The sequence below is a fragment of the Rhinolophus ferrumequinum genome, chromosome 10, assembly GCF_004115265.2.
Source record: "Rhinolophus ferrumequinum isolate MPI-CBG mRhiFer1 chromosome 10, mRhiFer1_v1.p, whole genome shotgun sequence".
Taxonomy (NCBI): domain Eukaryota; kingdom Metazoa; phylum Chordata; class Mammalia; order Chiroptera; family Rhinolophidae; genus Rhinolophus; species Rhinolophus ferrumequinum.
This window is the reverse complement of record NC_046293.1, coordinates 32,238,250-32,264,001: the sequence shown is the minus strand read 5'-3', so window position 1 is coordinate 32,264,001 and position 25,752 is coordinate 32,238,250. Positions and strand designations below refer to the sequence as shown.

Here is a 25,752-nt window from a genome sequence, read left to right as displayed (position 1 = left end):
GAACATGTTTCGAGAAGGAGTTAGTTGTATTTGGGTTCTGTTCTTTACTAATCTGGGAACTGATTATTCAGTAAGAAATGCCACTCGGAGCCTTTTCGAATAGTCTACTTCCGTGTATACCTTAAACTCATACAATGTTAGATGTCAATCATATCCCAGTAAGATTGGGAAACTTTTTTTTTTGTTGTTTTTTGCTTCAAGGTCAATTTTCATGTGTCTACCAGTGAATTACTCTTGTTGGGTCTCACTATTAAAAGCCTTTCTAGTTCCATGCAGCTAAATATTATAGATGGTTTAAATGCTATAGTTTTAATATACCCACGCACCACTTTGACCTAGACCTGCCACAACAATAACTGAAAGTGGCCAGTGACAATTAAAAAAAAAGGTGAGAATTCCAGTGCACACATCCTTCTTATAAGTGATAGAGATGAAGGCAAAGACAGTGCTTCATACTGGTTACAAGGGAACATGATGATACAAATTTGCATATTATATGTATATAAAATACAGACAATGCTCTACCTCAGTAGAAGAATCCTAAAGAACTCAACTTCACTGTTTTTACCCTTCTGCAAAATGATTGGTGGGGCGGGGGGAGGGAGGATTACTAGGAATGATTTTTGAGAAGCAAAGCTGATAATATACACTGGTAGGTAGTACGATCTCCTATCTCCACCCCTAACCAAAATCGTAAAGAAAGAACCAAAGATATGTGAAGAGTCTAAAAAATATGAAAGAATAGCACAGAAAATTTTTATTTTTAAGATACTTTGGACCACAGTCTTCCATGAAAGAAAACCCCAGATGTGGATTAAAATCCATTACTATAGGAGGGGCTAGAGAAAACAAACCCGTCCTATCAGTTTAGATATTCAGTCTTCCATAGTTTCCAAAGTGATAGGTTTGTGAACACTCTTGAGAATCCAGCCTCAGAGAAAACAGGTAAATTTTGCAACTAATGAAGGATATTCTTATTAGAAAAAAAATTATGGTATGTGTTAAGATCAAAAACAAAAATAAAACAAAAAATGAACAAACTGATCCCAAGCTGGGACAGCCTCTGTGTGGATCTGTCTGGTTAGGCAAGGGTCACCCTTTCCTCCTTTGTCCAGGTGCATCCTTCCTGAAGGTGGGAAGGCAAAGAGGTTGATTGATCTGTACTCAAAGTACTTAAGTGGCTCTCTTGCTAGAATCTCCAGAGGTTCAGAGGAAGCAACAGTGAGAAAATCATGACATGTGTAATATCTACCTGCCATTGTTTGGTTTCCTTTAGAAGCCTCAGGAATTAGTTCATAAGAAACAACACTTTCTTCCTGCTCGTGAATATTGTCCTTTGCATTTTCTTCAGGGTGGCCTTCTGATTTATGATTTGTGATCTGTTTCTCTTCTTGAGGGCTAATAAAAATAAGATATTTCAAAATTTATTATAGAACGCTATTTTTCCCCAATTTATTGTTATAAAATATTTTAACCCCATAGAAAAGATGGCCATCATCTATATTTAACAACTGCTAACATTTTGCTTGCAATCAATCTCTTTTCTTTTCCCTTCTCATAGAAACCGCAAACATTAAAAACAAATTAGAGCGAATACGAAACCTTTACCCCGACCTTCAATGATTATCTACATTTTGCCAATCATGTTTCATATAAAATCCCTAAATCATTTTTAAAGCTCATTATAGACATATCATTCAATCTGTAAGTATTTCACTTTGTATTTATAATACCTTAATATTACCAAATACCCAATTAGGGCTCAAATTTACTTTATTGCCTTATAATTTTTTGGCATTATTTATTATTAGGTTCAGGTGTACAAAACAAGATAATAATTAGACATATACACACCTCACAAAGTGATAACCCCACCAAGTCTACTACCCCTCTGACATCGTACATATTTATTACGACACCATTGACCATATTCCCTGTGCTGTACCTTACAGCCCGTGATTATACATATATTTTAATTACAGTTGACATTCAATATTATTTTACATTATTTTCAGGTGTACAGCATAGTGGTTAGTCATTTAGATAATTTATGAACTGATCCTCCCGATAAGTCTAGTATCCATCTGACACCATACCGTTTTTACATTATTAACTATATATCCCATAATATAATTTTAATAATCTGTTTGAATCAGGAACCAAACAAAGTCTATACAGTGTGATTTGCCTGACAAATCTCTTAAACTCTACTTAATCTAAAATAACCCACCCCACACACCCCTTTCGGTCGTTGCCATTTATTTGTGAAAAAACCTGGTTTATCTGTCCTATACAATTTACCACATTCTGAATTTTGATTATTGTATCCCCCATATTTTTTATAAACAAATATAATTTTGAAGGCTGATCAGATTTAAGTTTTGGGGGAAAGAAGGTGGGTGTCGTGTACTATTGAATTATCAGGTCGTCACTTTTCGTGATGTTAAAAATGATTTCAGTGCTTATCAGCTTGATCCATTTATTACAAAGTTCCCTGTCAGAGTTTTTCATCTAATAGTTTTAGCAGCCACTGAGAAATTTTATTCAAATCCATTATTTCTTTAGGGTTAGCAAAGCAGTGATATTCTGTCTTTCATGCCTTACTGAATGAAATTCTTCTTAATAGAAAAAATATTTCCACATTAACTCTTTGGCTGTAGCTTGTTTGGGAAAGGCAAGATAAATTTAGAGTCTCTTTAAGTTTTAGAAGAATAATAATGATTCGATTCTTAAGCATCCCCAAAAGTGGCCAACAAATTATTTTTTGTTGTTAAATCACCATGAACTCATAGATTTTTAATATACTGGATGTGTTTCAATCTATGCCTATTAACAAAAATTCAGCAGAGGTTTTTTTCTTATAAGCTATTGCCAAATATTTTTCAAATTCAATCCTGCCATTCATTGAAGAGACAAAGGCATTCCTAATAACAGTAAATCACATCATTTCTCTTTTCCAGCACAGGTTATTTTTTAATGGAGGGTGAAATTGAGGATATGCACTTAAGAAGGCTAGTTAACAAATACAGCTAAAGAATAAACAGCAAATCACTGTAATTTCTGGAATGATTATTGATGAGACAAGTAAAGAGTTAACAGAAGCTGGCACAGGCAGAGTTAACAGGAGTGAGCTTGTGAGTTAGCAGGAATGAGCTTAAAAATTAACCGCTGGGCTCTGAATCCCCTGGCTAGCACTGCACCTGCAAGCTGACAAGCGCCTTACATCCATCACAGGTAGGAATAGAACAGTTCCCAATCACAACGGCGACGCTCTGTAAACTAACAAACACCCATCATAGATGGGAAGAGAACAGATCCCACTCGCAACAGCAAGCCCCTGCAAGCTGACATCTATCATAGATGGGGAGTTCCCAGGAGAAGACAATTGTAACGGCAGCCCCGCTGCAAACTGACAAGCACCCTACATCCTGCTTAAATATAAAACTCCAGCTAAACAGAAACCTGCTGCAGCTATCCCTATCAGGCTCTGCCCTGGCAAAACTCCCTTTGCTAGTTTCAAACAGAACTCTCTCTCTGTCTACCTGACTTTCAATAAAGCTTTCTTGCTCTCCCACTTTGTAGAGTCTCATGAATTCTTTTCACATTCTGTGAATGACCAGGGTTTAAATCTACACCAAGACACTTATCAGACAACTTAGACTTCTGATCAATGTCTATCATTATGTAGGCAATGCTGAGGTGCTTACTTTGCTATAGCTCATGTACCTTTGCCATTTTTTTTAAAAAAAGGTACTTATTGAATACTTCTTAGGTACTCAGTACAGTGTTAAAGCTATACATTGATTTTCTTACTTAATCCTTAAAATTCACTTGTGAGATAGATATTATTTACCCCATATTCACAAGTGAGGAACCTACAGCTTAAGAAGGTTATGTAACTTGCTCAAGATATTATAGCTCCTAAGTTACACGCTGGGACTGGAATCCAAGACTTTGACTCTGAAGTTCACCATTTTTAAGCAGTTACACAAATCTGTGAATGATTCTCATTTGTTTGTATTCCCTAATTATATTACCTGTATGAAACATCCTCAGGCATTTTTTCTTTGTTTTTTTCATCATCTATCACATCCTTAGAATTTACTCCATTTGGCTCAGGTTTGATATGTGTTTCAAAAAAATCATTTTCAGTTTTTTTAAACTATAAAATAAGAAGGAAAAAATTTTTTTAAAGCATTTGTACCACATTAAATATTTATTAGTAAATCTAAAATGATCCCAATAAAAGTTTATTAAAAAAATCATACCCTGTCAAATACTTACTGAAATATAAATTTAGATGCAAGCATATTAAAAATATTAACATTTTTTACTATTAGGATAAAAAGTTATTTGCCCAAAGGGATGAAGCTATAAGCTAGTTGTTTTGGGATATAAGATTCTTTATTTGGGTTAACAGTAATTTATTCCAGCCTTGATTGATCATGTTTTAAGTTTTCAATTAATCAGATTATTCAAAACTGATCATTTCACTTAGATCTATGGCCTCTGCCACAGAATGAAATATTACTTTATATCTTGACCTAATCTTCAAAAATCTACCCCTTTGGAATATCTGCTCTAAATAATCTCTCTACCTCTGTGCTGAAATCCGTATTTTGAGGTTCAGCTTCTATTAGTCGAACAATTTCTGCTGCAGGACTTTCATGGTTTGGCTTTACATCATTTTCTCTACTGACAGTGTCCAGTTCCTTAATGTTATCATCCTTCCTTCGAGTCTGTCCAAAAGATATATAGCATTCTTAGATTCATACCGGTACCAGGCAGCTATTTAGATAGCACCTATTAATTGTGAAAAAAGCTGGGTCTTCACTCATAAGGTTTCCTTATGAAAACCAAGAGGAAATGTATATATTTAATATATATCAATATATTCATATACATTAATTATTGATATATTAATACATAGCATATTAACATATGGCAGTAGTCTACACACTTTTTAAACTCTCATTTTAAATTTCTCCTTTTGTAATTTGTAGAATGTGCAGTTATTCGACTGTTAATAAGTTACTCTCCATTAGCAATGCCTGCTCTTGGTTAAACGAACAGGAATTTCTATGAAGATAGGGAAGCACTTTCAGTTGACCCATGTCTACTTACAGGGACAGACCAGACTGAAGCTACGAAAACGGTTTACTAGTTGGCTCCGTATTTATGAATCAGAGTAACAAATAAACAGTAAGAAACAAAATGGTGTCACTTTTCAAAGTTCAAATTGAGTCATGAGGAATAGTAGAACTTCTATTTAGAAGCTGTCTTCCTGCTACAATTTAGGTCACGTTAAATTAGGACACAGAGTAATACACATTTGATTGGGAGGGGAATTGGGGACTATCTTGGTAGCCTGCATGGCAATTTACATTTGCTGAAAGCATTTTTATCTTCTTAGTATCTCTGTGAAGTAGACAGGGCAGGTTGAATCATTATCTGATTTATAGTAGAGCAGCGTAAGTCCACAATTGATGCAAGGGCATCCAACAAGTAATTTAGCTCTGTTTTTTTTAACCCAGAGTAATTTCCATTTTACTAAACTGTCTTAGTTTATTATTGTAAGATTAAATAACATAAAACAACTATCCATCTTGTAGTCATTTGAAAACCCATAAAACATGTAACTATGATTCTAAGATTCATAGATACAAGCATGATTCTAAAATTCTAAGATTCAAATGATACTAGATTTTCACACAAGAATGATTAAAAGCAATTGACGTACCTGGGTAACCCTGAATGGATTATCCCTTAAATTTGAAAGACTTTGTAAGGATGATTGCTCTAAAGCACCAATGACATTTAACCCCTTTTTCTTTTCCCTTAAGCATGCTTGTTGATGTCTCCTTATTCTTTCCATTTGTTCTTCCACAGTCATCCTAGGTCGAGTACTTTCAGCCAAACAGAGCTGTTCCACTGCACTTCTTGGTCTTTCCTTTAAATTAAGAATAAACATATGAATACATAAATAGAGTAACTTCAGAAAAGTGTGTCAGAATAAAAAATATTCTAAAATGCACTTCTTTTGTCTTCAGAATCAAAAGTGGAGGTTTTGAATGTCATTTAGATAACACCAGAATTATTTTATCCTTAACAGGTAATGCTGATGCATGGTCATGATGGAAAGAAAGAAAAAAAGGGGAGGCAGGAGACAAAAAAGAGAAACTAGTGAGGGTATTTTTTTTCCTAAATAATACAAAAGGGTATGGCAGCTCTGGGATGATCCTACGCCCTGGACCTGAAACAGGACATTGTATAAAACTCAAACTAGGACAAAATAGGGGACACAGCTTCTAAATATCATCCATTTCTTTTAATGAAAATGTGATGCTTTTAAGCCACATATTTACCGTGAAAGATTAGTGGAGAAAACATCCTTAGTTTCCGATCAATAATAAAACTGTGGAAGTACCTATTTTCTATAAAACGGACAGGTTTAATTTGAAAACATTACTTACATACGGCTCATTTTTATGGTTTATGGAAAGGTTTGAAAATATCAGTCATATTAAACAACCAATTCTTACTTTTTCACTTTCTTACTAAAGATGCAACATGACATTGGTGTAAGATCCAAAATAAATACTTTGATAACTAGTCATAGCAAATTTTAGCTTATTTTATGTAATAGAACTTTTAAATATTGAACACATTCTAGGAACTGTAGAAGAGAATCCATAGATTTATTTGCGTCCTCGGGGCTGAATTGGTGGGAACTGACTGAGACACTGGAGGAGTCGGAGTTTTTCAGAGAACAGGTCATAGGTAAATATTTCTGTAACCAAGTACTGTGTCAGGCTAATGGCTAAGATTCTGTTCTTTCCTCTGCAATCTGAAAAATGCAGGGCAGGAGCTATAGCTCTAGAACTATCTTCTATTGTATAGAATAAATATCTTAAAGTACTCAAGTAAAAACCAAAAGGAAAAGGAAAAACGAAAAGTCTTAATGGACCTAAATGATGATTCTCATTATTTCCCATAAAAAAAAAACCCTTAAAAATAACTGATTTATGTTTATTCCTCTCTATTATGTAACTTGTCTATTACATTGTAAGTATTTTCTTTTGGCATTGATATTACTTATAAAGGTCTTTCTTATACCAATATTATATAACTACAGTTTCCTATACTTTACTTCCAGTATTTGGTTATGTAAAAGTCTACCTCGAGTACTCAAGATAGTTATTAAAAAAAAGATAGTCGTAGAATAATATAAATCCATTAATATCTTTCTGCTTCACCTCAGCATGTATTTTTTAGTCCTTTTTTTGTTGATTTAACATTACAATTTCCAAAGAAAGCACCCTTCTAATCTGCAAAAAATGCCTAACTCTATGAACAAACAGTAGTATTCTATTGACAGAACCATGACCACTAATGTGAATACTGATAACATAGCTGTTATTTTTATTCTATACTAATTATTTTTATAGGTCTTCATAATTTCTGTGCTAATTTAAAATATCATGTTTCTTATATATAAATTTTTAAGACTTTTTAGCATGTACTTTAATATCTTTGAAGAATAACCAAAAACCTTTTTAGTTGTAGTACCTTTTATTTTTTTCTTCTAGCTTAAAATTATCCCACACCAAATAAGTAGAGAATTTATAAAGATAAAAAGTAAAAGTTCTTTTGCAGATCAAATTTCTAAGACTATTTGGTGAAAGGGAGGTAATCTTCCTGAGAATCTTCACAAGAACAAGATTAGACTGGTTTATAGCCAGTTTGCATTAATCTCAGCTGAAAGTGTGAAATACAGGATTTATTTCCCAATCCCAACTTACATTTTCTAGAGTAACCACTGGATTGACAAGCTGCACATCCACGACAGTTGAAAGGCTCTGCAGATTTAGGCCAGCTTGGAAACCCATTAACTTGGGTGACCACAGGACATGTGTACCACTCTCATCAAGGAAATTCTTAGACATGTCAAGGGATCAAATACAGGGCAGCTATCTGAGAACACGTTCCACAAACTGTGGACTAAGCCCCATGTCAATGCTGATCAAAGGAAACCTAGATTAGTTACTGAGTAGGTCTGTTCTCTTAGGTGCTAATTCCCTGAATATAGTTTTAAAAAAGTAAGATTACTAAGTTTTGCTTAAGAGTATGTAAATTTTTTTGATAAAACACTAAAAATGGAAACATATGAAAGAAAGCAATAAATAGGTTTGAGAATCCTTTTAGAAATTAATTTCTATTTAAATACCGTTCTTGAATCCATCATCTTCTTAGTTTTCCTTAAGGTTACATATGAGGCTATTGTTGAAGATTCGGGTGTTGGTGATTTTGTCCTTGGAGGGACTACTCCAACAGGAAAGTGGGAACCTAAAAATTAAAACACCAGTAAGTTCTACAGAACAGCTCCCACACAACATTGCTTCTTTTGACATACTCAATTTTTGAAGCTTTTGCACACCGAAGGCAAATTTATTGTTTGAAAAGAGCCAGGGAAAATGTAGTAGCCTTCCATTAGTTATTCTACCTACTAAGCCAGGCAATGATACTACCAGAGAAATTTAGGGTTAAATTTAGAGATAAAGTTCTACAGATTAACAGATAATATTAAATATTAATTGTAAAATTTATAATAGTGTACTTAATAGATCACATATCCTCACAACAACCCTGTAAAGAAAAGAAGGTAGATGTACTGGGTCAACATGTAAACTGAATTTATTGCTAAAATGCTTTAAAAGACACAGGAGATAAAACATATCCCAAATGCTGACCTTTAACTGAAGTTTCTATTTCTGAAACAGGTTCTGATTTTTCCTCTCCATTAGATTCATCAACTTCTGCCACTGTTGTTAACTCTGGTTCACTCTTGTAGAGTCTATAATCTGGACCCTTGAAAGGAAGATACACAATTACAAAAAAAACCAAACATTGCTAAAAGTTTCTTTTAAAATGTTTACTGCTAAGGACTCAAATCAAGCTCTAAAAATTAAAAACCTCAGTCAGCTATCTTGGGTATAACACAATTCATATATATGTTATAACTAAGGTAGAAAAAGAATTGAAATATGATTTTTAACTGGTAAATGTTCTGGTAAATTAAGAATATTCTTCTTAGGGACAAAATAATTAGAACACTTTTATTATAGTATAACTGAGGTCTGAAAATAATTATATCATAACTCAGTTGGCCCTATTCCTTTTTTCCTTATTTTCTTCCCCTTATTATATTTTACATTTATTTGTTTAACGCCAAACCTGTTATTTTCAGTTTTCCATGGGTAACGCCTCTCCTTGGCAATGTCTGCATCCTCTTACAGTTTTGCTAGACTGAACTGATCATATCCCACCCCTTTTTTCCTTCCTAGTAAAAATCTATTTTTTTCTTGCTTCTTTCTGAACTAAAGATTTCATGTAGTCTCTGATATCTTGAAATGGTCCAGTTAAAATATGACTCCTTAGACAAATGCAAAGTAATTTTATGAAAAATATAAAATTATGAATGATTATTAAAATTGTGAAAATATTGAAAAGTGAGAATGGTAAAACCAAAACAGGAAAAACAAAATGATAACATCATAAACAAAAAGCACTGGCTAAAACTGGTGTTATAATAAGAACAAGTCTGGATGTAAAAGAAATTCACTTTCAAAAATGAGAGGGCATGTATAATTGATTATTCTGTGGCTATTGCAGCCACTTACAGAGTGAGATCCATTTCTTGTATATCCTTGAACTTGATGAATCTTCTTGTCTTCAGGCAGATGGACTGGGCCCCTGCTATAACAGAGCAAGGAGCTGCTATCACTGGGCAGAGGGGGGATTATGGGAGGTTGCTCTGTAAAGTCATAGGACCGAGGAAGTGGAGGACGAGGTGGGACTACTTCCTCTTCCTAAAGATTGTAGAATAGTCACCTTATTTAGATAAGCACATTGAATTAAGTATATCTAAATTCTTTGCAATGGTAAATTAACTTAAATTAGCTTTAAGATAAAGGGACACTGCCAAGCCAAAAGTCTCATATTGAAAGTAAAACCAAAAATATTTGATAGCCAATAACTGGGTTTTAAATACAAACTTTTTTTGTAACATGCAGGTTAGCTTTACTCTGAAGCTCAGCATCAAAATACTGTACGGAACTACTGTATTTCATTTTAAAAATAGAAGAAAATAATTAATTTGAAAATCTTATTACCTATTTTTTTTTTTTTTGCAATATTTAAGGGGAAAAAAACACATTTCTTTTTGATTGGCTTTTATACAAAATTGAAGACCACCGATGCTTTCAATTAGATTGACAGTATCTCTTTGTAATTGTAATTTCTTTATGGTATGCATGACACACACCCAACTTATCTATCAATCACCCCACAAATTTTACCAAGTATGAGAAGAAACAATAAATTTTCAAACAATAAATATTAGGAAACGTATGACAATGTTAAAGTTCTAACATAGATTAAAAAACAGTGATTCAATTTTTTCCTTTTTGCATTAAGGGAAGAAAAATCACATTTGTTAGAAGTACCAAATTACTAAACTGGTGAAACTTCAAGATTAAAACAATGACACTTAAATATAATTAGAAAGCATTTTTGTTATGAGTAAAGAAGACAATTCTATTTCATGTTTTAAACATTTAAAATAATTTATAGTTAGACAAACAATCCAAACTTACCTCACTTTTGTACTTAACTGTTGAGAAAGGCTTTGATACTGCCATACCTATTAAAAAATTATAAAACATAACTTATACTAAATATATCTTTCTAACACCATAGAAAAAAAGAAATGTCATTTCAATTTTAAACGAAGCCTTCAATTTCTAATCCTTCATTTATTAATGTTTGCTGAATTTGAAACCAATTACATTAAAAAGCACAAATTAAAGCAACCAATTTAAACAATAGTATAGGAGATGGGTTTTCTCAAACATTCACTTGCGTAAGTACATTTTGATATAATCTTTTAGGAGGGCAATTTGGCTCTGCCTATCAAAATGGAAAAATATGTGCTCATTTCTTGGAATCCATAGCACTAGCATGTATGTTGAGTTATACATACAATAATGGTCATTACAGCACAGCTTATGACAAGAAAAACGAACAAAGAAACAAACTCCAAAACCAGAAAACATGTTCATCAACACAGAATGGAAAAATTATAGTTCATCTATATAATGAATTCTTATACAGATATTGTATTGTAGTCAAGGAGAAAAAAAGTGATGGTTGAAAATAGGTATAGAAAGATTCCATTTTGTGTTGTGGGGGGGAAAAACCTCCAAAAACCAAAACAGTATGTGTTTATAATTATAATACTTCTGAGTGGGATTGCTGGCAGAGATTTTGCTTTTTACTTATAAACGTGTGTACTGATTCAATGCTACAGAGAAAAGTGTCTGTTTTCGGATATCAAAAATCTATTAAAATAACAAAAGTAACCCAATTCTATGTGTCACCCCATTTAGATATAATATTATGGTCAATTACTGCAGAATAAAATACAAAAAGCTAGCTTACCTGTTTCTGTAGTGGCTCTTTGCTGTTTGTGCTTACTCAGTCCTTCCATGACATCTTGAATTCTCCAAAGTTCTTTCTGAATCTGTGCACGCTGAATTCCTGCTGATTCAGTCTATCAGTAAAAACGTACCACACACAGGAAAAAAAAAATCATTAAAAAAATCATTAAGTAAAGTTATAAATCCCACTAATTATATATTTAATAAATCAGAACTGTAATGGATTAAGTTTTCAGAATATTTAACACATTCTCAAAAATTTTGCAACTTCAGTGGCAAAAACAACGAAAAAAATTTAATTATTCAGCCTCAAGTGTACTATTTCATTATCTCCTCAGTAAGTTTTGCACTATTATTTATGATCCTAGGAAGGAATACTGATCAGAAGGGACTAAAAATGGAAAATAAAAACAAAAAGAAAACAGAACAAAATAGAAACTCACAAAACCCTAACACACACACGATGCCAAAAAAATGTATACACATTTTATGAAAAGGAAAACTGTTAAAATTGTAATACTCAATATATACCAATAACAAAAGATGAATACAAGTCACGTTTGACTTTTGTAATTATAAGAGGTGCTCAAAGTGCTTACCATCAGTGTCCAGACACTTCTGATTACAGTGAACTACTTACTGCATGGGCAAAGCTGACCAAAGTGTCCACTTGTATACATTTTTTTGGCACTCTCCTCCCCCATACTCACCCCCGCCCACACACACACATTTTTGGTGGGGGGGGGGTAAGAAATGGAAAGTATACTAACTTCCTAAGTTGTAGAACATAGAGACATGCCAAGAAGAAAAAAAAAAGACAAAATATATTTAGAAGCGTTTTGACTAATGGAATTAAATGTGTTTGCAGGACTAATTTTCAATTTTGGAATCTAAATCTATCATTGCCATTTTTACTCTACTCTAAATTATATCCACTTTCTTTGTTTTATTTTACATTTCTCAAATACTTGTTAGCAATGAGTTTTCATTTTTATGAATTAAAACTATTAATGGTCTTTATCCATTTTGCTAATGTACTGTTTCTCAAAAAAAATAAATAAATCTTTGCAAACCTAAATAGTAACTCTTACTGAATTTTAGTGGTCAAGATATTTATTTCCAGTTTTAAGTTTGTCTATGTTGTCTTTATTGTTTACTTATATAACAAACATTTATATTTTTTATGTGCCCGATACTAGCCCAAGTGCTTCAAAACTATCAACACATTTAATCTTTATAACAAGCCAACAGGGGTACGTACTATTACTTTCATTTTATGGTTGTGGAAACTGAAGTGCAGAGTTGTTATGTAACTGGTCTAATTTCACATGTGCAATGCTATTTCTCATAGAGTGCGCCTTCTAATTTTTTATTTAAAAAATGTCTACTGCTTATGGTCTTTACCTTAAAAATATTACAATTACTTTGTTAATTTATTTCAGAAAGTTCTGGAAATTTGTTTGAAATAGAATTGAGCTTACAGGAAGAATTTTCATTGTGATAATGTTAAATCAGGCCATTGATGAACATGGTATACCAATCATACTTTTGACATTTATTTGTCTTCTCTTATGTCTTATAATACAGTAATTACATTTTCACGAACAGTTTTTGTTAGATTAAATCAGGGTGGCAAACTGCTTTGGTCTGCAAACTAAAGAACACCCAAGATTACGCGACAGAGTGTAATAAATAATTACATCTGGCCTTTTACAGAAAATGTGTGCTGACCCCTGGTTTATCTTAGATAATTGTAGTTTTTCTATTGTATTTAGTATCTTGTTAGTGTAACTGCAGTCACCATCACATTTGGATAGTTAAACTTAGACAATTAAAATGCAATACAATTAAAAATTCAGTTACACTAACATTTCAAGTACCCAAAAACTACATGTGGTTAGTGGCTACTCTATTGGACAGCACAGACCGAGGTCAGTTGATTTTTTATGAGTCAGCTTACCAGCCTTTTATTTGTTATATTGATTTGTCTATTGAGCCCACTGGGTTTCCAATGCAGATGATCAAATTTACATAGGGCCACAAGCATGAAGTGACTTTTTAAAATTTCTTAAACATATCTCCACGTTTCAGAGCAACACTTTAAGACAGGTATTATTATTTCCATTTCACAGAGAAGTAAACTAACACCTGGAACTTGATCCCAGATCTGCTTGCTTACAAAACTGGGTCCTTTATTCCATATGGTGCTGCATCTTCTCTGTGTCTAATAATGCATCTGTCAAGATAATAGACTAAATAGTTTGATAAAGGAGAGGCATTTAATATAGAATGAGAATCAGTTTTATAAAAACATAAAATGTCCATTATTTGATAAATCCATATAATTCAATACCTCAGTACCAAGTGACATGTAATTAGCTAGGAGCACAGAACATTATAGGTCTCACACCACGTACCCAATAGAATAAAGAACTTTTGAACAATTAGAAACATGCTACTTTGTGAGATAGTACGATTCCTATCATTGAAAGTATTCAAACCGAGATCTTAGGCAGCCAATAATGTAAAAACTGTTAAAGGCATACATGGATCTAACAAGGTGTTTGTACAGTACCAGTCAAAACCAGTTAAAACAATGCAAAAAACATCACACGTTAGTACCTGAACTTCACCGAGGCAATCTAGTTGCTCTTGCATCTGGTTCCTGGTAACAGTTACATCATATTCTAACTTATCATAGTCTCTCCATGCTCGTTCCAGTTCCTAAAAATCAGAGATTTAATTACTTTAATGGGGAAAACATATTTTTATGTTGTTATCACTGCAATTATCATGTGGTTTACATTGGGCAAAATAAAAACTTATTTCCTTTACTGTTAAAGCATTTTCTTATATGCTCTGATTAAAATTTCTCCATGGATAAAAATACTAAATAGGTTTATTTTGGTATGTTGGATTTTGAGTAACACCAGAAGCCTGATATGACTTAGAGTGAATTTACAGAAATGTAATAAACCTAATTCAGCTAACTAAGCTAGTCAGTGAATCCTGCTCACAGTCAATATAGATACTACCCACCTATACTTTTCTTGTTGGGAAAAACATCACCCCCAAATCCTAAACTCAGATAAGTTTTTCATATTTGGTCTTTGACCACCTATTATCTATTGAATATAGAATAATTCTACAAGTGCTCAAAAATACATCATGTCATTCTGTTTTAGGAATGCTATTCTGAGGGAGTGTAGGCACTCTTCTGTGGGTTGTAGTTACTCTTCAGAAATTTCAGAGAGTGGTATGAGGTCAATAAATTGATAAACTAAGGGCTGGGACTATATTTGATTACTATTTTATCACCAGTATCTATTGTGGTGCTGGCACATGTAATACAACCATCAAATACTGGGGGTGCCAAAAAATGTATACAAGCGGACACTTTGGTCAACTTTGCTCAAGCAGTAGTTTGCTGTAATCAGAAGTGTCTGGAGGCTGATGGTAAGCACTTTGAGCACCTCTTGTAATTGCAGAAGTCAAATATGACTTGTAGTCATCTTTTGTTATCAGTATATATTGAGTATTACACTTTTAATACTCTTTTCCTTTCTTAAAATGTGTGTACATTTTTTTGGCACGCTCTGTATTTACTAACTGCTGTTGTAAAATAAATTAGTAACTCTTGTCTAAGAACTTCCCATGACCAGGGATTTCTTGCCTTGAACTGCTCTGAATGAAGTTCCCTTGGGAAATGTCAGTTTAACAACAGCAATAGTCTGGGGATAAGAAAAGAGAACACTGAGTGTGGAACAAAGGTTACTTAAAATAACCTCAAGTTGTTTTTTTTTTTTTTTTTTTTAAAAAAAACAGCATCACCTCAAGTTCCTAGAGGCTCTCTTTTAAAGAGTTATTTTATTTTGTGTATTCTGTAACTAGCTTAAAATCACTTAAAAACTTAGGCAATGAAAAATTACTCAAAGGTGCATACTTAACAAAATTAAAAAGTATTAAAATCTTGCCATTTGGAATAATTGCTTTTTGAATTTAAGATTCTCCTTAAGCAGGTTTACAATGAATTATATTTTTAAAAAAGGAGAGATAAACCACTGGAGATTTCTTTTATCATTCTCTCTATTATATAGATACTTTACGGAGTCTATTAAGGAGAGTTCACCATGAATTAAATTGTAAAAAAGCAAAGTGATAAGGGACTAAAGATTTTTATCTCATCTATATTGTATAAATATTTGTAGTCTCTTTACTTGGCTTCAGCAAACTGTTTTTTTACCTGAATAAATAGGCATATTGATCTCCTTTAATGAAATTGCTTCTAGCCATCTTTTAAAAACCGCAAATTTAAATAGTGGCCTTTGAAAGCTTTGGGGAGGGCAAAATGAGGATAAGAAACGCAATGACAGCCCAGTGACAAAGGAAGATGGCATTACCAAACTAATATCTAACCTCTCTTGTAGAAAAGCCAGAGTTCAGGGTGGGCCCAAAGGTGCGGTAGAAGTATCTAAATATAGTAAGAACATTTTGGGATGGTAAGAATCCTTGTCTTTCTTACAGAAACATATGACTATGTTTCTGTAAAAAGAGACTGAGGGCTAGAGATTACCGCTATTTTAGGGGAGAAGACACACAATATACTTTTTCCTAACCTGGAAAGTTCTGCCATTGCACTGTATCATTTAGCCTGAGTTCCACAATCCTGCCGCCACCAGCCCAACCCTGTTTCTGCCGTTGCCGCTGGAACTCTTCAAACATGATTACGTGTGGGCAGAACACAAGTCAAACAGGGGACGAAAAGAAAAGGGGCAGCAACACTGGCATAACATCAGTTTCCTTCCAACACCTGGCTGAGTATTTCATGAAAGAATTTAACGGATTATATAAGCACAGTGTTAAAATCTTTAAATTATGACCTTACTATTTTTTGTCAAGAAGATAATATATAGGTACACTAAGACGATTAAAAGGTGTAATGATGTTCAAATATACAATTATCTTAAAATCACAGGCACAAGTCAGGACACAGTGCTTTCTATAAAAATGTGGTGAGTTTCCTGCTATACAGTTAAGACAATGAACTCTTGCAATCTGCAACCACCTGGATGGACCGCAAAATGTTAAAAGAAGCAAAGAATACATACTATATGATCATACTTTTATAAAGTTCAAAAACAGGCAAAGCTAATATATAGTTTAAAATTCAAGGAGTGGTGTTTTTGGCAGGGGGCAGTCACCGGGAGGGCAGCTTCTGGCATGCTAGTTAAAATTCAATGTCTTGATATGGATGTAGGCCACATATGTACACTTATACTGTGTACTTTTCTGAGAATACGTTATACTCTCAAAAAGGTTAAAAAAAATGTGCGTGCAGGTGTGGGATTGTTACAGGGAAAGCAGAAGAGTTTTAAAAAAGTGACTTCGTCTAAAGTTAGGGCATGGAGCAAGTAAATTTTAATAGTGGTTACTTTTTTGTACTTTACTGAAAGAAGACTTGGCCACTGTGGGAAAAACAAACAAAACAAACAAACAAAAAAAGCACAATTTTAAATAGGTCTGAAACACTCAGATGCAATGAAACCCAAGAGTGCCAAAAAGATCAATGAGGATTTTAATATCTAACTACAGTGTTGTAATAGCCACAGATTGTGGTCTTTATTAAGAAAGGGTTAGGACTAATGCATTTCCAAGTTTTTAATGTAATAAGAACTTTCCTTTTCTTGTGCAGAATCAATGGTAATTTATAACAAAATCTACCCGGGAGGGAATTGTTACACAATATGCTTAAATAAGTAAATAATTATTACCACATTATGCTTCGAACTAATAGAGACTGGTTTACTTCTGGTTTGCCTCTCAATTAGTGTTTCTGAGTTTTAATCTAGGAAATGGTAATTGACTGACAGATTTTCAGTTTCAAAATGGATAGGGAACAATAGTATAGATGTACTATGACTATTTATTTGCTTCTTAAGGTAAGCTTCAAACAACTCTTTTCAATTTTAAATATCACAGATTAATGTCCATTATGAAATCTTGGAAAGTTAAAGCATTGCAATATTTAAACTTACCATATATTTCGAGAATTAGGCATAAAAAATGTTAGTATTTGTCTTGTATGATTTTATACTTGCCTTGTCATATAACTGTATCTCAAATAAAAATCACTATTTACTAAGCACATGATACCCCTAACCAATAATGACTGTACTGGATTTTTAAATCTAAAAAGATGTTTAAGAAGGATCAAATTCAAACTGCATAAAGTGAGTATCATTAAATCAGCCATGGTTATAGAAATACCAATGTTTAAAATTTCCAGTTTATGATAACGATAGTAATTCTACTTTTTTGGCTATCTATCTATCTATCTATCTGATCTATCTATCTATCTATCTATCTATCTATCTATCTGATCTATCTAATCTATCTATCTATCGGCTAATTACAATCTTTAACTCATATCTTAAGTTTCTCCTCTAATCTCTTGAAAACAAAACTATATTCCATCTCAAAGAAAGTGATTACTCTTTCCAATACAAATTTTAGATATAATAAATTTTTGTAATTATAAAAATAGAAACGCTATAACACTGGTAATGATAAAGAAAAAAAGACTTATTACTGTGCTATACATTTGTCAGCATTTTTGTGGATTTTATTTTAGTGTTTCTCAGATATGCACAATTGAAATTCCGAATATACAAAAAAGTAGTGCCAGCTACCTGAATTCAACAATTATCACAATACATGGCCAATCTGGTTTCATCTATAGCACCCACATTCTACCCCTATGGGATTATTTAATTTAATTAATTTATTTATTAAGGAGGGCGCAACTCACAGTGGCCCATGCAAAGATCGAACCAGCAATCTTAGTGTTATTAGCACCATGCTCTAACCAACTGAGCTAACCGGGCACCCCTATGTGGGATTATTTTAAAGCAAACACCAAGCATCATTATCATTTCATCCATACATACTTCAGTATGTATTTCTAAAGAAAAGAAACAAATATGAAAAAATAAGAAAATTGTTTTTAAAATCATTAATAAGTAATCCTTTAACAATATGTTTAACTATAATGCCACCACCTCATTCCCTTGCTACTTATTTGTTGAAGAGAATGGGTCACTTGTTCTGTACAATTTCTCCTATTCTAGATTTTGGCTGATTGAATCCCTATGCTTAGCATACTCTTCTGTTGCTTATATTTCCTATAAACTTGTAGTTAGATATGGAGGCTTTTTGAGATTCAGATTTGATTTTTTTTTTTTTTTTTTGTAAAAATACCTCGTAAGTATTGCTGGGTACTTTCTACTGCAGTACATGAGGAGGCATATAGGCATATAGTATCTGGCTGTCTCTTTTTTGGGAGGATGTTATTTTGTCATCATGAAATAACCAGGGCATTTAAAAACTGCTTAGATAAAACAAAGTAGAGGCCAGGAGAGAAGATGTAGTTTCAAGAATTAAATAAAACATCAAACATGCCTTACGTGTTTCCCTTGTGATAATCCTAGTTTTATGTGCCTTAGTGGCCAAGGCAGTGAGAAGATGTTCTCTGAAATCAAAGCTTTGATCTATGGATGCCTTAATGTTGTACTTCTTACGTTATTGTATATTTTATACCTCAACACTTGGATTTGAAACAATGCCCTGAATCAACTGTGAAAGAATTAGAGAAGTCCTTTGAGATTCTGCTGCATAAATGTTAATTCAAATTTAAATCTAATCAACGTCAATTGAGCACCCACCATAAACCCAGTATGACATTATGCATCATCTGTAGCTTTAAGCTGCAAATATGTATAAGTTTATATAAAGGCACAAAGAACAGTTTGTATTCTGTATAGTAAGACACATCTTAGAAGAACATATTGAGGGTTTGTAATGATCAATGAATAATGCTGAAGGCAAGGGAAAAAAACCTAGGAAAATGATTATATAGGATAACAAAGAGAAAATAGGATACTCAAACACGATTGATTTCTATTAAAATATTTTTAATAAGCTTCAATCAAGACTGGAGTTAACCTCGGAATGGAGCAAATTTTAAGTCTACCAATGAGATTTAAGTTACTAAACAAAATGAACACTGTACATCCTTAGAATTTTTCAAAACAAACACCAATCATGAAATAGTTTCCAACTAAATTTTGATTTGACTCAGGTTGTCACAGGGATACCTAGCTTTTCATTAGGTTGGCATTGACAGTTTAACCCTATTTTCCCTTTCTAATCTCATATTGCCGAACCCCTATTTCAGTGAGTCAGTCCTGCTTCTTGCTTCTCCAGACACATCTCCTACAATTCTCATTTCTGGGCTGTGTTTCAAGTTGTTTTGTCCTGTATGGACCACCTTTCATTTCCTCTTTCTTCCTATCCAAATACTGATCACTGATTAACTGTTTACTTCTTTGTAGACAACATTTCAGATGTGTATATTTTCTTTGTGACATTATAAAAATTTGTGTAGATCTAAGTCTACAGGACTAAGTCTACAGGTTTAAAGATCTGGATTTGTGTTCTAGGCAGAGCATTTATTAGCTCTGTAACTTTGGGTAAGTCACTCAGTTCAATCATTCATCAAATTTTTAATGCACATCCCATAGTGTTGCATGCTAGAGTTACAAGGATGAATGAGATATGGTTCTGATTTCCAGGAGACCACAACTGAAAGGATATCAAATTCTTTGAAAAATCTATAAACTTCACAATGTAATTAAGATACTAAATGAGATAATTTAAATAACATTATTTTAAAACTGGGAAAAGGTATGCTAAAACTAAGGTATTTAAGAATCAAACACACAAGCGCATACACACACGAAGAATCACAAAATCTAAGTTTTGACGTATTTAAAACCATGGTATATTCCTTTTAAAATAGCTCACGCTTGGAATGTTATTTTAGTGCTTAGAATGGAAGCCATGTTGAGATCCTGGTATCTTTACAGCTTGGAAATTCCTCTCTTAGTCAAGCTGTAATGTCTGTGAACCTTAAAAGGTAGCTGCTCCCTAAAAAGCCCATTGAAGGTACAGACAAGGGTTTTTTTGTGTTAGCAGCTTTCTTCAACAGGTGGCTTTTGCAAGGATTTCTCTTTCAAAGGGCTGCTTGAGCAGGTGCTCTTACTATGTTTAGAGATGACTAACTGCATCATAGGATTTAAAGCAGACTCTTTAAACTCATAAAACACTTTATAAACTCTAAGTAAGACTTTTTGATTTGGTAATCCCAAGAGACTCTGTATAAAGTGACATGACTATGGGTTAAAAGGTTCTACTAATTACATTTCTTACTCAAACCTATCATCTAAACTTAGATCACACTGCAACTATGAAATGGTAATTTTGATCGCTTCTTACTTAAAAGCATCTCACAGGTATCTTTTATTGAAATGGTTGGTTAAAGAGAATCTAATTACCACTTACCTTCCCCAAATTATTCTAACTCTCCTAGAATTCACAAAATATTTTCTTTTTTTCTTTTTCTTCCCCTTTTTTCCGCCTCCTCCCGCCACCACTCCGGTTTAATCCGTTGTTTCTCAGTCTAGTTGTGTAGGACACAGCTCCCTGGCCCATGCTGGTAGTATGAGCCTTACACTCCTCTTGGCTGGGGCAGTCGGTCGCCGGTCAGCTGCTCACAGCAGCTCAAGGCAGCTCTCGCCGGCTGCTGGCAGCTCATGTGGCTGTGGCCACTCACGCTGGCTGCCTGCCACTCAGGCTGGCCACCAGCTGTTCATGGCAGCACACGGTAGCCCGCGGCAGCCCACAGCAACCCGGGGCAGCTCACACTGCCTCCGGCTGCTCATGGCAGCTGAGCACCAGGGAGAGCCGTTGTTCACAATCTTAGCTGTAGAGGGCGCAGCTCACTGGCCCATGTGGGAATCGAACCGGTGACCTTGGCATTAGGAGCACGGCGCTCCAACCACTTGAGCACCGGGCAGGCCCAATGTTTATTTTCTTAATGTAATAAATTTTAACATAGGTAAGAATTTTTCTATTGCATAATACATAAACAGGAGCATTTACCTCTCCTGTAAAATATTTTACAAAACGTCTATTAATCAGAGAAATTAATAGAGAAAAAAGATCATCCTTTATTTTTGATATTGTTAATAATAACAAATTAATTTCTTGTTATAGTAGAGAACAATCCCAAAGACAGTCCAATTAATTATAGTATAAATTAAATAGAAAAAAAGAAAAGAAAAAAAAAAGAACTGCGTAATATTTCAGTGACTTTTACTATAAAAAAAAAAAATCTACTTACAGCAGTGGCTCGAGAGAGTTCTCGACATGTACTAAGCAGCCCATTTTGTAAGTCATCCCTCTGCAACACCACGGTCTGAATGGCTGCTGGGTTATCTGCATTCATTTCTATTTCTTGGCTGGCCGATAGCAAAGCTTGCTCAAGCGTGTACTACCATAATAAAAATAATTACATTTAATGTTCTGCATCATCGAATTAATTCTTTTCTACTTTAGTTATCAGTGTCCTGATAATAATCATTTAAAGTAACATCAATTGTAGATAATAAACATAATTGTCCTACTTTCTCCTTGTGGAGTTGCTGAAGTTTCTCTTCCAGAGCATGTACCACTTTATCTTGTTCACAAAGACGACTTAACTTGGCCTAGATTATAAGAGAAGGTGTTTTTTGTTAGCAATTTATTTTTCGTGTAATTGGACGTAAGTAGTTATCACTTCTGTAACTGGAGGTGGTCACTATAGGAGAACACATTTAAAACAGCTATGGAATACCTAATTAGGTCAATCTTTATTTCAATGAGTAATAGTTTAAATATATTTTATAAATATAGAATGCTTAAAAAATATGCATTATTATAAAGTGAAAAAGCATTTCAACCACATTATTTAACCTACATAATTGAAAATATTCTTAGTAGTCTCATATGCTTTTAACAAATCATTTTAACGTGGTTAAGATTTTTTCCCCCTACAAACTGCTGGATAGATTAAGTGATATATGCAGTACTTAAATCACTTTCAATATTTTAATGTTTTAAATTCTTGGTACCATCCCAATTTTTAAATTATGAAAATATAATAAGAGTACTCTAATAAAATTTCAATACTACAATAAATCAGTTCTCCACATGTCTGAAAATAAAAACTTTGGACAAGTGTTACTATGTCCCAAACTTTATTGCATAATGACAAACAAGCAAGAAACGTAAGATTTCACTTCTTTGCCATTTATCTATTGAAGTAACTACCTTATCTTTGTTAGACAAAAAACTTATCAAATGGAATACAGTAGTCGCCCTTATCTGTGCGGTATAAGCTCCAAGACTCCCAATGGATGCCTGAAACAGCAGGTAGTACCCAACTCTATATGTACTATGTTTTTTTCTATACATACATGTACTTTAATCTTCTCTTTGGCATATATGAATTACTCACATCATTACTCTTGTGCTTTGGAGCCATTATTAAGTAAAATAATGGTTATTTGAACACGAGCACTGCGGTATCCAGTCAATCTGATAACCAAGATGGCTACTGAGTGACCAACGGGTGGGGAGCAACCAGTGTGATTCACATCTTGGGTGAGATGAGCAGGATGGCATGAGATTTCATCATGATACTCAAAACAGTATGCAATTTAAAACTTATAAAATGTTTATTAATATTTCTAGAATTTTCCATTTTACATTTTCAGACCATGTTTGTAACTAAAACTGCAAAAAGTGAAAACACAGATAAGGGGGGAACTACTGAATATTGAAATGAGAAAGAGATACAACTCGACATAATAAAACCAGGGAAAATGAGGGAAGAATGAGATAAAAATAAGTAATAATGCATGGCAAGTCAGCAATATGAAATATGATTTTAAAAAACCCCACAAATTTAATTAAAAAAGGAAGCAGTGATTGAATTTCTAGAGGCTGATATTTTTTCTAAGAGACATAGACAATTTTATTTTGTTTCCAGTCCTACATAATCTTTCATGAAATAGTCATTTACTTTCATTTAAATGATCCTTAGTATATTCAACCGCTAACTATAGAGGTAAGGGTTGGCAGAGAATAGACAAGGGGGTGAGCATTTAATTGAATCTAAGTGCAAAAGAAGAAAATGCTAATTTATTTGATGTCATTTTGGAGGAAGGGAAGAAAAGGAATTTTTTTGTCATGCTTATCTACAATGTTTGACAGAGAATATGACAGAGCACTGACTGACAATATATAGCATACTAATACTTACGTCAATATCTACTTCTTCAGGTCTATATTTGTATAATGTGCCTCTGCATTCATCTTGTGACAGCTATAAGGAAAAATGTCATATAGCAACTTTAAAATTAATATTTTAAAATACATGTATTTAGCCTATAGTTAATATTTTAGATTTATATAACAATAACAAAAATGGGATTTTATGGGTCTTATGCTTTTAGAAGTTTAATTCAAACACAGATCATTACAAAAGTAGAAAAATATTTAACAGTGATACAATATGCAAGATACATAAGAATGATGTTAACTTAAGCTTGTCAAACAAAATAATAAGCTGGTCAAACAAAATTATACAGCACCTTACATTTTCCATTTGTAAGACACACATTATTTTAATGAAAAATTGACAAATACAATTATAGCAACTGTAATAAATGAAATATTCGAATCAGGCATATTTCAACAGTCAAAACCGTCCTTCACAGTATACACATCATCACACAACTGTGTATGTGTACACATCTTAGTACAATTTTACTAACAAAACCTATAACATATTATAAACAAATACATAATATATAAACACACATACACAATATAGACTTATCTTGTTCTTCTGTCTTAAGAACTAAAAGATAATGGAGGAAAAGGATGGGTTTAATTGAAAAGAGGAACATCATTCAAAACCTCATAAAACTGAAAGCCTATGTTATAGAATGGATAGTCAAATTTCATAAAAGCTTATATGTGTTCGCTGACACCATTTGTTTTATAAGGAACAATTATTCAGTATATTTAAACATTGTTTATTCAGCTTCTTTTGGTCAAACAAAGCCTCATTTCTGATTGTGCTTACCAAGATTTCTATAGCCATTCCAGTCAGTCATACCACAGATCACATCATAGCCTCTGCAAGGCAGTATTTCACTATCTCCCTTGTCTTTTCACTTAATATATTGACTGCTAGACAGTAACAAAGATATAGCAGGAAAAATTTAATAGGGGCTCACTGCATGTTTAGTAAATGGCACACCTTTTCCTCAAAGTGGGAACAGGAATAACGTATCCCAACTACATTCTAGACTGGAAAATTAAATTTCATATATATACATACAAATGTATAAAAATGTATAAATTACAACTTTATGGCCCTCTCTTTAAAAAACTGCTTAACAGTTACATCTTTAGGAGGAGGCATAATTTAAATAGCAGGTAATTTTGAATGGATCTAGAAATGTGGGAACCAGGAGGTTAAAAATGTAAGCATTCCAAACATACAATAATAAAACCTGGCTTTGAGTGTTTATTTCAAGACATGACTTTCACATACCTCATGCAAATGAACCTGTGACTATTTCAGGGTATGCACAGTTATTATTAACCACAAAACTTTCATAGAAATGAACATCACATGAAAAATGAATTTAATGACAGAAGTCAGAATACTTGTGCACTATTTTAAAATAAACATCACTGAATGTCCTGAGAAGTGTCAATTATTCTAAATTAAAGCACCTAGGTCCAAGGAAAGAATATATACTCTTACTTGAAAAAAAAGTAATGAAAAATTAAGTTTTAAAATGCTTAGATTCATGATAAAATGTAAGATAATGACAAAAATTTTCTCATTTATAAGAAATAAAAGCTATAAAGCCTTTAACTACTAAATGTCCAAATATACTTTGCTTATTCAATATTTAAAGTTAAATGCTACACAGCTTTACTAAACCATGGAATGTATAATTTGAACATAACTAGTGAATACTACTATATCCAGATTAAAATATGAATTGTACTCTACAAGCCAGGGTCAATAGATAAAAAGACTAGTAATTTTAAATGGAAACCTAGTAATCCGTAATAAGTATTTAGGATACTGGTATGCTACTTTTATTTAGGGAATCTTTTTTTTTAAATTTCAATTTCATTTACTTTTTAAAATAATGCTTTTACATTTTTCAATTACAGTTGATATAAAATATTATATTAGTTTCAAGTATATAACATAGTGAGTGATTAAACATTTATATACCTTATGAAGTGATCACCTCGATAAGGCTAATACTATTTAAGGAATCTT

General features: G+C 33.0%; 1 protein-coding gene across 12 annotated transcripts in view; it reads right to left on the bottom strand.

Moving 5' to 3' along the window:
- PLEKHA5 (pleckstrin homology domain containing A5) overlaps positions 1-25,752 on the bottom strand; it is a 206,602-nt gene that overhangs the window by 3,347 nt on the left and 177,503 nt on the right. For 4 of the 12 annotated variants that reach the window (XM_033116876.1, XM_033116887.1, XM_033116880.1 and 1 more), the window contains 13 exons: positions 23,701-23,763; positions 22,022-22,102; positions 21,739-21,888; positions 14,121-14,222; positions 11,500-11,611; positions 10,656-10,702; positions 9,681-9,869; positions 8,751-8,868; positions 8,228-8,346; positions 5,741-5,950; positions 4,599-4,739; positions 4,038-4,162; positions 1,253-1,398 (listed from right to left, as the gene is read on the bottom strand). In XM_033116876.1, coding sequence (XP_032972767.1) covers positions 1,253-1,398; positions 4,038-4,162; positions 4,599-4,739; positions 5,741-5,950; positions 8,228-8,346; positions 8,751-8,868; positions 9,681-9,869; positions 10,656-10,702; positions 11,500-11,611; positions 14,121-14,222; positions 21,739-21,888; positions 22,022-22,102; positions 23,701-23,763 — 1,603 coding nt within the window. Of the gene's footprint in view, positions 1-1,252; positions 1,399-4,037; positions 4,163-4,598; positions 4,740-5,740; positions 5,951-8,227; positions 8,347-8,750; positions 8,869-9,680; positions 9,870-10,655; positions 10,703-11,499; positions 11,612-14,120; positions 14,223-21,738; positions 21,889-22,021; positions 22,103-23,700; positions 23,764-24,264; positions 24,301-25,752 lie in introns of all 12 variants that reach the window. The other 8 variants (XM_033116874.1, XM_033116875.1, XM_033116879.1 and 5 more) reach the window with 4 other exon arrangements.